Genomic DNA, 17,862 nt, shown 5'->3' with positions numbered 1-17,862 from the left:
GGCTTAAGTGGTAGAGTAACTGCTTAGCAAGTGCAAGGCCCTGACTTCAAACTCTAGTACCACCAAAAGTAGGTGCTACTGACTCACACCTGTAACTTCTAGCTACTCAGGAGGCTGACATCTGAGGATTGCCAGCCAGGGCAGGAAAGCTGGTAAGACTCTTTAATTAACCACCAGAAAACTGGAAATGGAGTTGCAGTTCAAAGTGGTAAAGCACTAGCCTTGAGCAAAAAGAGCTCAAGGACGGCACCAAGGCCCCAAGTTGAAGCCCCACAACCAACTAAACAAAAATAAATAAATAAATAAAAATCATGCATGGTTGCAAAATGCTGAATTCTCAGTAAAATAGTTGTGATACAACAAAAAGTAGTTGAGAGGAAGGAACTTTTTAGTTCACTTTATACACAGGTTAATAAAAAAAAAGAATAGAAAAATCTTCCCAAAATATTTTTTAAATGCATTAAAGGAAAAAAAAAAAAACTTGCTTGAATTCATTCTAAAGAAATTTGAAAAGTTCACAGGTTACTCTGGTTTTGAATTGGAGAAAGGTTTAAGTATGTAATGACCCCATAACCATAGCTAAGCTTTCTGAAAAAATATTTTTTTTCTGGTGGTACTGAAGAACAAACTTAAGGCCCTCATGTGTGCTAGATACGTTCTGCACCTCCAGCTCAAGGTAAATACTTATTCAAGACAGGATGCTACCATGTAGCATTTTTTTCAGGTAAGGGGTAGGTTTCTTTAGTAGACTTGCTGGGACCAGGAAAGGTTGGCACTCCACGTGGCTGGCAAAAGATCTGGGAAAGAGAGCTGGGAAAGAGAGCTGGGAAAGAGAAGAGAGAGCTGGGAAAGAGAGAGAAAAGAGAAGAGAGAGCTAGAAAAGAGAAGGGAGCTGGGAAAGAGAAGAGCTGAGAAAGAGCTAGAAGAGCAGAGAGAGCCCATGTAGCATTTTTTAAAAACACATTTTGATTAAATATCTGAAACTTTAGAGAGCCTAAATTTTCCTTGCATAACAGCATGATGTCAGTATGAGTGCAAACCTATGCCCTGTGTACTAACATTACATAAATTAGAATTAACCTGTTACAGCTTTAGTGGACGATCAGATTTAAATATAAAAAATGCCACACAGAAACAAACATTTTTAAAAAAGATTTAAGATCATAAATACGTCATTGTTGTCATAACACATTTCAGAATTTTTAGAAAAGGAACATTTTGGCTTTTAAGATTACTTTTTAAAAATCATTTCCCTCATCATTGAAAAAGACCTTATACATTTTCAAACTTCCAGTCTCCTAAGGCACAATATTTATTTATTAGAAGGCCAATCACACCATCTGCTGTAGCAGGAGTAGGTACTGGCACTTGAGAAAAAGGTGAAGCAGACCAAATAACAAGCTTAGTTAGAAAGACCTAGTGCTGTTAAAGCAGGGCTTTCTGTTAAAAATGTTTTTAATTGAAGTACTTTCAAACACATTTAATTCACCACAGAGGATACATGAGAAATGAATGGCAAAAATAATATTTTCTAATTAAGAGGGGAAAAAAAATCAATCTAGAATAATTGTGAATAGAGGGGTCACAATCTAATCTAGGACCAGATTTCAGTTTGGATTATTAGTGTTCATGCAGATATAGAAAATTAAACTGAGAAGTCCAGGCTAGCAGAACCCCTAGGCAACACTGTAATAGAGCTATCACAGTCCATACTGGCTTACCACCCACCAACATGTACTGGAATACTAAAACTGAATACTTAAATTGTATTTTTCATCCAATCAAAAGTTCTTTAAAATGTAGTACATAATTAAAAATTCCTGGGCTAGGGGGCATAAGCTCAAGTGGTAGATCACTTGCCTAGCAAGTATAAGGCCTTGGGTTCAATCTCTACTGTTGGGGGGGAAAAAATCCTCATTTTTAGCTCTGCCTTATCTCCTGTGATACCACATGGTGTTTTGGGGTTATTTTAAAGAAAGGGTTATTTTTAAACAAACTGTCCACAGATGAAATATGGGATGAGGTTCATGACTGAATCAATCATGGAGTGTTAGTCAATTGTAAACTCAAAGTTTCGATAGGACTAGGAACTGTGTCAGACATTCGAGTACAACAGGAGAGGGAGGAAAGCTGGTTTGTCATTCCAATTCTGACAAGGTGCATGGTCTTCGAAATTCTTGTCCACGTTCATGGAGCCATTTGTTGGATACTGTAAAAGGAAAAAAAATACATCAATTCTCCCTATATGGGTATGCATATTTACAGATGTATACGTAAGTACATATAGCTGAGAAGCTATGCACTTTTCAATGTAAGGTCACCAATGGAATTAGGATTCAGGTACACAAAGAATATAACAGGTTTGCCAGCTTTCCAAAGGAGATATTAAGATGAACATTAGCTGAGTGCTGGTGACTCATACCTGTAATCCTAGCTACTCAGGAGACTGAGATCTGAGGATCACGGTTTGAAGCCAGAGTGGGAAAGTCTGTAAGCTCTTCACCCAAAAAGCTGGAAGTAGAATGTGGCTCATGTGGTAGAGCACAAGCCTTTAGAAACAAAGCTCAGGTACAGTGCCCAGGCCCAGCACTAAGAAAAAAAGTAAACTCCCTCTAGATGAACAACTTGATCAATCTCTATTACATGATCATTGAATTTCCTTGTTTCCAAGATTTTTTTGGGGTCGTTTTTGGAGTGCTCTATTACTTGACCACGCTAACCCTTTTTGCTCTATTTATTTTTGTTGGTCGTGGGGCTTGAACTCTGGGCCTATGTGCTGTTCCTGAGCTCTTCAGCTCAAGGCAAATGCTCTACCACTTGAGGCATAGTACCACTTCCAGTTTTCTGGTGGTTATATTGGAGATTAGTCTCACAGACTTTCCTGCCCAGGCTGGCTTTGAACCATGATTCTCAGATCTTACAGGTATGAGCTACCAGCGCGTAGCTCATTATTTCTCAAATAGAATCTTTCTTGCCTTTTGCCTGGCTGTTCTGGACCATGAGCCTATTCTTTCCTTGTAGCTGGGATGATAGGCAGTACCACTGAACTCAGCTTTTTATGGGTTGAGATGGGGGTCTCATGTGCTTTTTGTCTTGGACTGAGATCAAACTTTGTTCTTCCAGATACAGCCTCGCAAGTATCTAGGATAATGAGAACAGTATCTGGGATGAAGAGAATATATGTCTGAGCCTCTTTGCCTAATGGTACTTCAATTCCTGTCTTTTACCTTTTCCACCAAAGCTTGTATCCAGTCTTTATTCATAGAAGCTGCCAATTTGCCTAGTTAGACAGGCTACTGCTACTGTTTGCTCATTTGGTCAAAGGAAAAGTACTCTCAAACTTGAGCTCTCCTCAAATAGTCCAAGTAGTTTTTAAATTTATATACACTCGGTGAGATTTTTAAAATTTTGGTCAGGTTGGTAACTAGGCAAGTAATACTGAACATGACTTGGGGCTAGTGACATATATAGTTCATTCATTAATGTGGGCAACTCTATTCATCTGGACCTGAGGAGGGCCTCTAAGTTTTATTGCTGAAATGCCCCTCTGACACTTAACAGGCTTGGAAAACTGTCTTTATGGGTCAAAAATGAAGCTTTGAAGAAGGCTCTCAAATTTAGGGAGTCCCTTTGCTGCTTATATCATATTAGTATGTACTGCCTTATACTTTGATTTACCCATTAATGTAGTCTCAATGAAGTTAACAATAGTCTGAGCTAGGTGTAACAGTGTGGACCTATAACCCCAACATGCAGGAGTATTATAGGCCTCTCTCTCAAAATGTAAAAATCTCATAAAAATGCAAATTTATTAAGGTACTTTCTTGTATCCTCCTATTAGGCAAAATCTTTGACAGCAAGTGTTCACTACAATGTTTTCAAAGTGAGACAGACAAATTCTCATAGATAACAGGAAACACTTACCCCATTTGTTTCCAACTAGCACCGGACAGGCTGCATGCCGTGTACTATAATCTCCTTCTCCGCTGGCAAATAAATTGTACCAGAAAACAGCAGTTCCCTATGAAGAAAAATTCAAAATGATTCCCAGATAAAATGTCAGGTAATCATTTTTCAGTCCTCAAACTTTCCTCTGTTGTCTAATTCTGAATGTGTTTTGACAACACCACAGAGCCACTTGATTAACAAGAGTACTATATTTGTCAAGCCAGGTGCTGGTGGCTCATGCCTGTAATCCTAGCTACTCAGGAAGCTGAGAGGATCACAGTTCAAAGCCAGCCCAGGCAGGAAAGTCTGTGAGATTCTATCTGGTAGTCAATTGCTACCAGGAAACTGGAAGTGGTGCTGTGGCTCAAAGTGAAAGAGCATTAATCTTCAACAGCAACAACAGCAAAGTATTATTTATCAAAACCTTGGCAGTATGGAGGGAAAGGTCAGATAAGCATCAATTTTAGAAATAAGAACTTTAAATACTAATCCCTGATTGTACCTAACCTCTATATACTCCTGTAAATTGTGCCCCCCCACAAAAAAAAAAAAAAAAAAAAAAACAGGGCTGAGAAGGTGGCTCAGTGGTAGAGCGCTTGCCTTGCATGCTCGAGGCCCTGGGTTCGATTCCTCAGCACCACATAAGCAAAAAGAAAAAAGCTGGAAGTGGCGCTGTGGCTCAAGTGGTAGAGCACTAGCCTTGAGCTGAAGAGCTGAGGGACAGCGCCCAGACCCAGAGTTCAGGCCCCACGACCTAAAAAAAAAAACACCCAAAATTTTACCAAGAGATTATGTGCCTAGAAATTCCTAATTTCTAAATGTGCTCTTTAAAAATGTAATTCAGTAGTTAGGCATTGACATACAGGTGCACCTCTTCATGGGAAAAAGACATAAAATAAAAACCCACAACAAATCCAGCTTACTTTTTTTGGCCAAACACTAGCTCCTACTTCAGGAAAAACAGTAGCTCCTCCTGCAGACACATCACTCATCTATAAGGAACAAATGGATATTATCAACAGAATTGGTAGAAAAAGGCCAGAATGGGGACAAGCATTTCTTTAGAGGTATTTGATTGCATTAGTAGAATGTAATCTCCATGGAGACAAGGATTTTTATGTTGTGTTCTCACTGCTAAGCTTTAGTGTACAATATTTAAATTCAAACAAGAGAAACTAAAATCAGCTGTATAATTTCTCATGCTACAGAATCAACACATTAACTTAACAATTTTCTAAACTGAAAAAGTACATACACAAAATAAGACAAAGAGCAGTGAAGGTTGTTTTTTTAAAGTAATACAAGAAGAAAACAAGTAACACTAAAAAGAACCTGAGATATATATGATCTTCATATCATGTCTAAGTCAAAGTAAAAATATTAAATAAGTTATTTTACCCCCACGGTATAACCCCTGCTTTCATTGTATTTGATGTTGGTATAATTTGTGAAGGGGAAGGGAAAAAACAAATCGTTTAAATAGGGATACAGGTGGACCCATGCAACAATGAGATGTACAAGTCATTAAACGAACTTTACAATTTTGGTGGGGGAGGGCGGTGGAGGGAGATGGGAAGGGATGGAAAGGGGAAACAAAGGAGGAGGCAATAATGCTTGGTAAGAAATGTACTCATTATCTTGCCCATGTAATTGTAACCCCTCTATATGGTACTTTCACAATAAAAATTTTTTTAAAGAAAGAGTATTTCAACAAACGCTATATTAAATGAGGGTATTTCAACAAAAGCTAGAACATATACTTAATAAAGATCTAACAGCTCTTAGCAATGAGAAAATTAATCTCAAAGCCATTTAAAAATTGTAGGAATGTTTTATATCAGAATATTACAGATGCTATGTGTCCCACTCATCTAAGAATAGTATTTAAGTAATGGAGAAATAAATGCTAAACCAATTATTTTGCACAACTTTTAGATACGCAGAAAAGGTACATCTAGTCAAATCTAACATAGGGATAATAGACCAAATAATAGTGCCAGTATTTATAAAGGAACAAAAGCAATTACTAGTAGCTCCTAACTATATGGAGAGATGTTTCTCTCTAATAAGAAATGAAAATTGAAACAACTGCTTATTTGGAAAGTGAAAGATGTATAGATTTCTACTTAAAGGTAGAATAAGCTGGTAACCTTGATGGAACACTCATTTCTAGAAAGCATACCAGCTTTTCCCAGCATAAATTTATACATTTTTTCCTCCTAGTTTTGTCTTTGTGATATTTATCTCCACATAGTCTTAGAAATGTAACTCAAGTGCTTTCAGACACAGATGGAATGGTAAGAGGGATGTCAAACAGAGAAGAAAGGAGGCAGAAGGAGGGAAGGTTAGAAGGTTAGAAGGTAGTCAAGAATACAAAGAGGAGGGGAGGTTGGGCGGTAGGACAGAAGAATACAAAGATTAAGAGGCAGACACAGTTTCATAAAACTCACATGGGGATAAGAAATAGAAAAAATTAATGAAATAAGCAAAATTAAGGATACATCTTGCTAAAAGGTTACAACATTATGGCAGATTATATTTTCCAAATATAATACATCCCAATGTCTCATCCTACTTGCATTTTCTGTTTTTTTTAAAAAAACATTTCTCAGGATTCCACCCAGAGCTTCCTACATGCTAGGTAAGTGCTATACCCCTGCGAGATGACCCCAACTAGTACAATCACATTCAGCAAGGATAAATATCTAACATACCCTCACCTGAAGCAAAATATAACTTCTTGGGGCAGATCCTAAGAAGCATCATGTTTCTTTGGGATATTTATGCAATCTGGCCCCAGGGACAGCCAGATGTAATAGATAAATACAACTTCCAGATGAATCCCCACAAGGCCAAGAGCTGGAGTAAGAACAGGAGTTAAATACTACTACACCACCAAAGAAAACGACTATATGAAACCATTTAGAGCTGGGGACCTGCCTGGAAAGCATAAAGCCCTTAGTTCATATCCCAATACTGACCAAAGGTCATTCTCACCCTAGAAATGATCCACTATCCCTCAAGATTCAGTTGGGGTCATTTGTTATTGCAGCAATAGAAAACTGGAATGAATACAACAATTTGGGGGCCGGGCATGTAGTAGTTCAGTGGTAAAGTATACACTTATGATGTGGGAGGTCCTAGATTCCATCCCTAGGGTAATACATAAAAATGCAATGAACTTAACTTTTATAAAACTGTACATTTTAGGAAATGGTAAAGCACTAGCCTTGAATTCAAACAGGGACAGTGCCTAGGCCTACACACAGAAAACATTAAAAAGTAAGCTTTTTTTAAAAGTATGATCTTAATATATGGAAATGGTTATTGTTAGGACCTCTTTACAATTTTATTGTAAAGATTCTGTACAGAGGGGTTACATTTACATGAGTAAGGTACATTTCTCATTGAACATTGTTACCCACTCCATTGTTGTTCTCCCACACACACACACAATTGTAAAGTTCATTTCCAACATGGTGTCCTGTGAGTATCATTGTTGCTAAAAGAAGTATAAAAGATGATCCATTGCATTTTGTTATTTCCCTTCCCTTCCCCCAATCAGATAAATACATATACAAGATGGAAGGTAACAGAATCAAAGACAGAGATTGCCAGGGATAAACCAATGGAAAAAGAAAAATGAAATAAAATAAGAAGAACTAGATACAGTACACTGGCAACATCAAGGTTGACAACTAAAAAAAAGAGACTGTCTCCAAGTCATGGAGTTCACTTCAATTAGCATCATTTTGTATGGTCATATGTTTATAGCTTTTGAGCTATTATGATTCTGTGTCAAGAATAACCTAGGCTTATACTAATTATTACAAATGAGGGAAACCACAGAGCCTATGTTTCTTTGGGTCTGGCTTACTTCACTTAATATGATTTTTTCCAAGACTTTCCATTTCCTTACAAAAGGGGAGATGTCATTCTTTCTGATAGAAGCATAAAATTCCACTGTGTAAATATACCACATTTTCTTTTTTTTTTTTTCGGGGGGGGGGGGGGCCCTGAACTCTGGGCCTGGGCGCTGTCCCTCAGTTCTTCAGCTCAAGACTAGCGCTCTACCACTTGGGCCACAGCGCCACTTTCAGCTTTTTTCTTTTTGCTTATGTGGTGCTGAGGAATCGAACCCAGGGCCTTAGGCATGCAAGGCAAGCGCTCTACCACTGAGCCACCTTCCCAGCCCCATATACCACATTTTCTTGATCCATTCATCTATTGAGGGGCATCTGGGTTGGTTCCATATCTTAGCTATGGTAAATAATGCTGCAATGAACATAGTTGTGCCAGTCACTTTAGTGTGGCCTAGTTTGAAGTCATTTGGATAAATGCCCCCTCTGGTGTATTATAAAGTACTATTTCTTAATCTAGGTGCCAACAACTAGATGTGTTCACTTTGTGAAAAATTATCAGGTTTCATATACACTTTGCTCTCTGCTGATAATATTTATACATCATATATGACTAAAAACAGATACTCAAGTATTAGTGATTATTTTCGGTTTTTTTAGATCCTGAGGTTTCTACAATGAACATCTGAAAACAAATTAATTTTCCATCTCCACATCACAATATCAAACCAAACTTAAATACTTTTGTCACAACTTACATAAAATAGCCATGTAGCAATTCTATTGCCTGTCCCAAGCTCTCTGAAAGCATCTGGCTCATCTTTCTGTGAATTAAAAAAAAATTAAAATAATATAAAAATTCAGTAATGCAAATACAGTGACAACTAAACAGTAACAATAAGCTGAAAAATTTGCCAAATATAAGCTGAAAGGATTCCCAATGTCCTATAGTGTATATACTACCACTCAAGTACATTCGATTAAATTCCAAATGTGTCAGTAATGAGGGCAGTAAAACTTCAAATCAGGTTCACATAAAGGCAGGCCTCAAACTTACAGAAGCAGCACCTGTTCCCACCAACATGACAGTATGTACGCGGCACTACCTCAGGTTCTGTCACAAAGTAGATCATTTTCAAACCCATCCTGTTGCTTAAAAGCTGTGATCTCCTGAGTGGGTCAGGTTCATCAGTGAGCACAGTGGCAGGGCTTCTCACAGAGCAAGCAATACAAAGCTCTAGGTTCTTAGAGGAATGTGTGTCCACAGCCTCTTTTTTTCAACTAATAACTTTTTTTTCCAGGCTCAAGAATCTAAAGACCTAGATAGTTTATTTACTACTACTGAAGTCTTCATAGTGATTCTACTGCCAGGCAACTATATATGTAGTTTTAATAGTAAAATAACAGAATCAACAGGTTGGCTAAGATGGCAGCTCTTCTGAACTCTCTCTGCAACTGTCTAACTTCTAGGCTTCTATTTCTGCATTGTCCAATTTTACCATGAGCCCCACTGAGTCAGTTTAGCTGGAATCTTCTTACTATGTGATCATGCTCCTCACCTTCCACCTTGGGGGTTGGTTTAGCTACAGTGACTCCTGCCCCTACCATGAATAATTTTTTTTAATGGGTCTTGGGGCTTGAACTCTGGTCTTGGGTGCTGTCCCTGAACTCTTCAGCTCAAGGCAAGCACTCTACTGCTTCAGCTACAGCACCACTTCCAGTTTTCTAGTGATTTGCTGGAGATAAGAGTCTCACGGACTTTCCTGCCTGAGCTAGCTTTGAACCATGATCCTCAGATCTCAGCCTCCTGAGTAGCTAGGATTACAGGCATGAGCCACCAGCACCCGGTGCCCAGCCATGAATGATTTTTTTTAACAATGTAAACTTGTTAATGTCTCCATTTCATTTACTTACCCGTGCAAAGTCAAAGTGGGGTTCATACTGTCCTCCAACTCCATAATTTGCTACCTAAAAAAAGAAACCATGGATGAATGGATGAATGAACTATTAAAGTACCTAGGAAAACAAAGGGTAAAAGCTGAGCTGGGAAGATGGCTCAGTGGTAGAGCGCTTGCCTTGCATGCACGAGGCCCTGGGTTCAATTTCTCAGCACCACATAAGCAAAAAGAAAAAAGCCGCAAGTGGCGCTGTGGCTCAAGTGGTAGAGTGCTAGCCTTGAGCTGAAGAGCTAAGGGACAGCACCCAGGCCCAGAGTTCAGGCCTTACAACCAGCAAAAAAAAAAATTCCCAAAGCCAAAAATGTTGGCAACCCCCCAGTATACTTTAATTAAACCTTTTCTTATTTAAAGATGAGAAGTTCACACCACTTCATTTAATATGACAATGTCCCTATAGCAACAGAAAGGAAGAAAGAAAAACTGGGTATGGTGGTCCAAGTTTATAATTGCGGCTATAGGAGAAGCACAGGTAGGAAAATCAAAGTCTAAAGCCAGGCTCAATCGAAGCATCTCCCTGAAAAAGTATAAAGGGCTTGGGCCAGGCACTGGTGGCTCATGCCTGTAATCCTAGCTACTCAGGAAGCTGAGATCTGAGGATCAAGGTTCAAAGCCAGCCCAGGCAGGAAAGTCCATGAGACTCATCTCCAATAAACTATCAGAAAACCGGAAGTGGCACTGCGGCTCAAGTGGCAGAGTGCTAATCTTGAGTTGAAGTGCTCAGGGACAGGGGCTTGTAAGGTAGCTCAGTGGTAGAGCCCCTGCCTTGCATGCATGAGGCCCTGGGTTCGATTCCTCAGCACCACATAAGCAGAAAAAAAAAGCCAGAAGTGGCATTGTGGCTCAAGTGGTAGAGTGCTAGCCTTCAGCTGAAGAGCTGGGGGACAGTGCCCAGGCCTAGAGTTCAAGCCCCACGATAGGACCAAAAAAAAAAAAGAGCTCAGGGACAGTACCCAGGCCCAGAGTTCAAGCTCCACGACTGAAAAAAAGAAAAGAAAAAAAAAGGGCTTGGGGTATGGGTTGGATCTCTTGCTTTGCCAGTACAGAGGAAAGGGAAAGGAACGAGAAAAAGAGAAATGAACTATGATTATCTCCATGTATATAACTTTGGATAGAATGTTTTCTTATTTGTAAAATGAGAATGATGCTTTTTTAACTCTTTCCTTCCATCACCATATAAAATATTGACAAAATCAACAAAGGAGAATCTGAAAGAACACTATTTACAAAAATAGAAGTCACATGGGGAGGCGGGGGGGGGGGGGGGTGTAGGCTGGGAAGGGATGAGAAGGGGAAACAAATGAGGAGACTACAATGCTTGATAAGAAATGTACTCATTATCTTGCCTATGTAATTGTAACTCCTCTGTACAGTATTTTCACAATAAAAAATAAAATTAAAAAAAAATAGAAGTCACAAAACTAGATATTTTACTTACATTGTAGAAACTGCTGGATCAGTCTATTATACAGAAATGTATGAATTCAATTGAAAGCAGTTTTGAAAAATATATTACTTGGCAATTAATCAGATGAATACCAAGGAAGTTGTAGATTACTATAGAATGACAACTTAAATTCATCTATAGGTAGTTCTGCTTTTGCCCAGTGTGTACAAATCTCAGCACTGTTCAGTTAATTGTTAATGCCAGGCCACAAGTTGCTATGGCATATTACCAGTGTCCAGTATAAAGTAAAAATGTAAACATATAAAGAATACCATACTAGCCAGGGGCTGATGGCCCAAGACTGTCATCCTAGCTATGTGGAGGTTGAGCTAGAAAGGATTGAAGTGAGAGACCAGCCCAGTAAAAAAGGTCAAAATATCTTGGGGAAGTTCAGGGCATGGTAATTTTTGCCTGTAATCCCAGCTGTATAGGAAGCATAGGTAAGAGAATCATGATTTTAGGTCTGTTCAGCCAAAATAATCTGAAAAATAATCTGAAACATAAAGGGCTGGGGGTGTGGTTCAAGTGACAGTGATTGCCTGCCAAGCACAAGTCCCAATTCCAAACCCTAGTAACACACACACACACACACACACACACACACACACACACACACACACACACACACACACACACACACACACACACACACACACACACACACACACACACACACACACACACACACACACACACAAATTCCTAGGGGATAAAGCTCAGTTGATGTTTCCTAAGTTGATAGTGCATAGCTAGACAACAGGACAGTGTTGCAGAATGGTCCTATAGAAACCCTGGCTCTTGGGGGTGAGGAAGGGGGGAGCCGGGGAGGGAAGGAATGGTAGGGAAAAACAAAGGTGGAGGTAACAATGCTCCATAGGAAATGTACTCATTACCTTACTCATGTAATTGTAACTCCTCTGTACACCAATTTTACAATAAAAAAACATTTTAAAAAAGAAAAAAAAGTGATTATGATGTGATTTGTGGTCAGCTATGGCTGACCTCAAAATGTTCTGGACTGTCTCAACCATTGGCTGGATGCAGCCATATGCACTTGTCATTCAGAGACTCAGGAAAACAAACATATATATGTCCCAGCTGGCCTGGGAATAAAGCAAGACTCTATGTATGTATGTATGAATGTATGTATGCATTTATTTATTTATTTTTAGCCAGTCTTGAGCACTATTCCTGGGCTTCTTTTTCTCCTCAAGGCTAGTATTCTACAACTTGAGCCATAGTGCCACTTGTGGCATTTTCTGGTTTTTTTTATGTGGTACTGAGGAATGAACCCAGGGCTTCATGCATGCTAGGCAAACCCATTAAGCCATATTCCCAACCCACAAGACTCTATTTTGAAAACACATTAAAGGGATAGCAGAATAGCTCAAAGTGGTAGAGTACCTGCCAAAGAAGCACAGACCCTAAATTCAAACTCCAGTACCACCAGAAAGTAGAAATAATAAGTGATAAGAATGTCCTGGAGGGGCTGGAAATGTGGCTCAGTGGTAGAATGCTTGCCTCGCATGCTTAAGGCCGTGGGTTTGATTCCTTAGCACCACATAAACAGAAAAAGCCAAAAGTGGTGCTAGCCTTGCACAAAAGCAGTTCAGGGACAGTGACCAGGCCCAGAGTTCAAGCCCCAGGACCAGAAAAAAAAAGAATGTCCTGGAAAAAAACTTTTACAATAAGAGTAATCAGAAGTATTTTACTGAAAGCACAAAGAATAAAATGTTGAAAATAGAATGAAGCTTAGAAAATATATCATGAGAGCTGGGAAGGTGGCTCAGTGGTAGAATGCTTGCCTTGCATGCATGAGGCCCTGGGTTCGATTCCTCAGCACCACATAAGCAAAAAGAAAAAAGCCGGAAGTGGCGCTGTGGCTCAAGTGTAGAGTGCTAGCCTTGAGCTGAAGAGCTGAGGGACAGCACTCAGGCCCAGAGTTCAGGACCCACGACCAGACCCAAAAAAGAAAAAGAAAATACATCATAAGGCAAAGAAAAGATACTATTACTGTAAGTAAAAAGAGTATTGTTAATGTTATTGATACAGTTTTACAGCTTTTCAGCTCAAGGCAAGCACTCTACCGCTTGAGCCACAACACCACTTCTGGTTTTCTGGTAGTTAATTGGAGATAAGAGTCTCATGGACTTTCGTGCCCAAGCTGGCTTTGAACCATTATCCTCAGATCTCAGCCTCCTGAGTAGCTAGGATTACAGGTGTAAGCCACCAGCACCTGGCTATAATGTTTTAAATTACCAAGAAAACCAACAATTCAGTAGAGAAAGAATCTTTTCAACAAATTGTGCTAGGACAATAGATATTAATGTGAAAAAACAAGGCCCCTTCTACCTCTCAATGCCACATGAAAAATTTTAATTCAAAATGGATCAAAGAGGGTTGGGAAGGTGGCTCTGTGGTAGAGTGCTTGCGCCTCACATGCATGAGGCCCTGGGTTTGACCTCAACACCACATAAAAACAGAAAAAGCCGGAAGTGGCGCTGTGGCTCAAGTGGTAGGGTGCTAGCCTTGAGCCAAAGAGCTGAGGGACAGCGCCCAGGCCCAGAGTGCAGGCCCCATGACCGACAAAAAAAAAAAGGATCAAAGATCTGCAGGAAAGCTGGGTATCAGAAGCTTGTGTCTGTAATCCTAGATACTCAGGAGGTTGAGATCTGAGCATGGAGGTTCAAAACCAACCTGGCAAGAAAGTCTGAAATTCTTATCTCCAATCTTCCATTAATCACTGGAAGTAGCACTGTGGCCCAAGTGGTAGAGTGCTAGCCCCGAACAAAAGAAGCTCAGGGACAGTGCCCAAGCCCAGAGTTTAAGCCCCAGGATTGACAAAAAAAAATAATAATAAAGCTGATTTTCATTTGTTCATTGTTACTCAACTGTTTTCATATTTTGGCAATTTTAAAGACTACTGTCAACTGATTAATATAATCACTTTACAATTTTTCAACTTGTTGCATCACCTTTAATACTCCCCAGCTATGATGCAAGACAGAGGCTATCTGTTCTATGTCAGGAAATACCACCAAAGCATTTGGAAGTGAAAAATTAACTTGAGGATAAAATGGTTACCTACCTGTAATTCTTCTGCTGTGGAAACATCTAGTCCTGTTAGATCTTGTATTCTCATGTTAATTCGAGACACCACAGGGTTTTCATAGCCAGAAAGCCAAGCACTAAGGGCAAAAACAGAAAATACTAGTTTTACAGTATTGCTTCATTCATAAAAACCAATAAACTAGCTGGGCACTGGTGGCTCACCACTGTAATCCTAGCTTCACAAAAGGCTAAGAACTGAGGATTGTGGTTCAAAGCCAATCTAGGTAAGCAAGTCTATGAGACTCATCTCCAATTAACCACCAGAAAACTAGAAGTGGAACTGTGGATCAACTTGGTAGAGCACTAGCCTTGAGCAAAAAAGCTCAGGGACAGTGCCCTATACAACATTCCCAATCCTTGAATTTTGAAGACAAGAGTCTCACTATAAATGGCCCAAGCTAGCCTTTAACTTGCCTCAACCTTCTGAATACGGGATTACAAGTGTGTGCCACCATGTTCAGCAAAGACAATAAACATTTAGATTCAATAAAAATTTTTGTGTAGACAATATGTTGGAAACCATCTGTTCAACTTGGTGGTGGAGGTGGGGGGGGGGGAAGTAGGAGAAAATTGAGGGAAAGAGTAACAATGTTGACAAGAAATGTACTAATTACTTATGTAACTAAACCCCTCTGTACATGACCTTGACAAAAAAAAAAAAAAATCTGTGTGTGTGCCAGTTCTAGGCTTGAACTCTGGGCCTGGGCACTGTTCCTGTGCTTTTTGGCTCAAGGCTAGTGCTCTACCTACCTACTTGAGCCACTGCTCTACTTCTGGGGGGACGGGGATTGTCTTTGGTGTTTAATGGAGATATAGTCTCACAGACTTTCCTACCAAGGCTGCCTTTGAACTGTAATCATCTGATCTTAGACTCCTGAATAGCTAGGACTAGAGGTATAAGTAATCCACACCTGGCTAATTTTTTTCTCTTTAAAAAAAAAAATTGTTGTTAAGGTATTATACAGAAGGGGTACCATTTTGTAAGCCAAGTAATGAGTGAAATTCTTTTTGGATGTCACCCCTTCCTTTACTTTCCCTCATATATTTTTTTTTAAGATGTCACATTTTATAATTAGAAGTTAAAAAGGTCACCTTCCTCAAAGTCTCTTTCTCTTTCCCCTCTATCTTGAGGTTTATGTTCCCTGTTCTCAAGCAATCATCTTGCTCCAACCTCCTGAGTAGCTCTGACCAAAGGCACGAACCACTACACCAGGCTTACATTTAAAAACTTCTAAAAATTCTAGAAAAATACATGACAAACTGAAAACAATTGTTTCTTCCATAGAAGAAAGTAGAGGACTATGTTGGAGTCAAGGGGACTTTAGTCTGATGTACCAGAAATAAAATCATGTATTACTTGCCTAAATTAGTTTTATTAGAGCACTTAAAAATACCCACTAAAAAAATGTTGATGGAGTACATATATAGCTCAAGTGGCAGAGTGACAATGTGACCAGAAAAGGCAGGAGCTGAAGGCCCTGGATTCAAGATCAGTACTGAAGGGAGGGAGGAAGAAACAGAGGGAGAAGAAAGAGACCAGGGAGAAGGGAAGAGGGTAAAAGGAGAGAGGAGGGTATAGAGAGAGAACAAAACAATGTTGACGGAGAAGATGTAATTCCTAAACATTGCTGATGGAAAGGTAAAATGGTGAAGCCATTGCCAGGCAGTTCTTCAAAATATTAAACACAGTTACCATATGGCTCGGCAATTCCATTTCTAGATATACACACAGAAGATATTAGTTATTTCCACATAAAAACATACAGAGGGGGGCTGGGAAGGTGGCTCAGTGGTAGAACACTTGCCTTGCATGCATGAGGCCCTGGGTTCGATTCCTCAGCACCACATAAGCAAAAAGAAAAAAACTGGAAGTGGTGCTGTGGCTCAAGTGGTACAGCACTAGCCTTGAGCTGAAGAGCTGAGGGACAGTGCCCAGGCCCAGAGTTCAGGCCATGACTGGACCCCACCCCCCCCCAAAAAAAAAACATACAGAGGGGGCTGGGAAGGTGGCTCAGTGGTAGAGTGCTTGCCTTGCATGCATGAGGCCCTGGGTTTGATTCCTCAGCACCACATAAGCAAAAAAAAAGCTGGGAGTGGCGCTGTGGCTCAAGTGGTAGAGAGCTAGCCTTGAGCTGAAAAGCTGAGGGACAGCGCACAGGCCCAGAGTTAAGGCCCATGACCAGACCCAAAAAAAACCAACATACAGAGCTGGGTGCAGGTGTCCCATGCCTATAATTCTAGCTATTTGACAGGTTATGATCAGTAAGGGTGCTGTTTCAGGTCAGTGCCAATAGAAAAGTCCATCAGACTCCACGTCAATGAGAAAAGCTAGGCATAGTGCTGCATACCTTGTCATTCCAACTATGATGAGAGCAAAATACATCACAAAACTAGACTAGCAGCTGGGCACTGAATGCTCATGCCTATAATCCAGCTACTCAGAAGGCTGAGATCTGAGGATCGCAGTTCAAATCCAGCCTGGGCAGGAAAGTCCGTGAGACTTTTCACCACCAGAAAATCGGAAGTGGCACTGTGGCTCAAGGAATAGAATGCTTACCTTGAGCTGAAGAGCTGAGGGACAGCGCCCAGGCCCGGAGTTCAAGCCCCAAGACAGACAAAACAAAACAAAAAACTAGAGTAGCAAACCAAAATTCATATGGAAACACAAGAGACCCTGAATTGTCAAAGTAATCCTGGACTTACAGAGTAATGCTTGAGGCATTACAATACCTGATCTTACTACAGAGCCACAGTTTAAAAAAAAAAAGTAGACACAAAGAATAGAAGACCATGCACTCACTACTATCTGATTCTCAACAAAGATGTAAAAACTATACAATAAAGTATCTAAAAAAACACACCTTCATGTAAAAAACTGAAACTAAATCACTATCTCTCACTCTGTTCAACATTCAATTTAAAGCAGGTCAATGACTTTAATGTAAGACCTGAAACTACTGTAAGACAACATAGGTGAAGTATTTTAAGAAAAGTATGAGCAACTGCAATAGCTCATATAACACCAAGAAACAGGTAGTTGGGAACCAGTAGCTCATGCCCATAATCCTGCTACTCAGGAAGTTGATACCTGAGGAAGCTAGTCCCAGAAGTTAACTAATTAGCAAAAAAAAGCTGAAAGTGGAGCTATGGCTGAAATGATAAAGTACCAGACTTGAGTGAAAAAGCTAAAGGATGGTTCCTAGGCCCTGAATTCAAGCCCCAGCCTCAGCACAAAAAGAAAACAAAAACAAGGCAACAAGGTTGCATCAAAGTAAGATGCTTCTGCACAGCAAAACAAACTTTTCCCAGAGCCAAGAGTTACTCTACAGAATGGCAGATCATCTTTGCCAGCTACTCATACTATATACTATGGGACTTCAGTAAAAGAACTCATAATCCAATCAAGCAATGGTTAAATAAACTGAATAGTTCTTTATTAAAAAAAAAAAAAAGGGGCTGGGAAGGTGGCTCAGTGGTAGAGCGCTTGCCTTGCATGCCTGAGGCCCTGGGTTCGATTCCTCAGCACCACATAAGCAAAAAA

At 39.9% G+C, this 17,862-nt stretch overlaps 1 protein-coding gene across 2 annotated transcripts in view; it reads right to left on the bottom strand.

Annotated features, from left to right (window-relative positions):
• Nucleotides 1–1,146: 1,146 nt before the first annotated feature.
• The window catches only part of P4ha1 (prolyl 4-hydroxylase subunit alpha 1), a 65,874-nt gene continuing 49,158 nt past the window's right edge, over nt 1,147–17,862 (bottom strand). For both annotated transcript variants that reach the window (XM_042690136.1, XM_042690135.1), the window contains exons 10-15: nt 14,299–14,398; nt 9,723–9,776; nt 8,567–8,632; nt 4,872–4,940; nt 3,925–4,021; nt 1,147–2,209 (exon numbers count right to left, since the gene is read on the bottom strand). In XM_042690136.1, the coding sequence (XP_042546070.1) occupies nt 2,139–2,209; nt 3,925–4,021; nt 4,872–4,940; nt 8,567–8,632; nt 9,723–9,776; nt 14,299–14,398 (457 nt within the window). In that variant the 3' untranslated portion in view covers nt 1,147–2,138. The remainder of the gene's footprint in view (nt 2,210–3,924; nt 4,022–4,871; nt 4,941–8,566; nt 8,633–9,722; nt 9,777–14,298; nt 14,399–17,862) is intronic.

This window comes from Dipodomys spectabilis, unplaced genomic scaffold (genome assembly GCF_019054845.1).
Source record: "Dipodomys spectabilis isolate Male_0828 unplaced genomic scaffold, ASM1905484v1 ptg000136l, whole genome shotgun sequence".
Classification (NCBI taxonomy): Eukaryota; Metazoa; Chordata; class Mammalia; order Rodentia; family Heteromyidae; genus Dipodomys; species Dipodomys spectabilis.
This window is presented reverse-complemented; position numbering and strand designations above follow the sequence as displayed.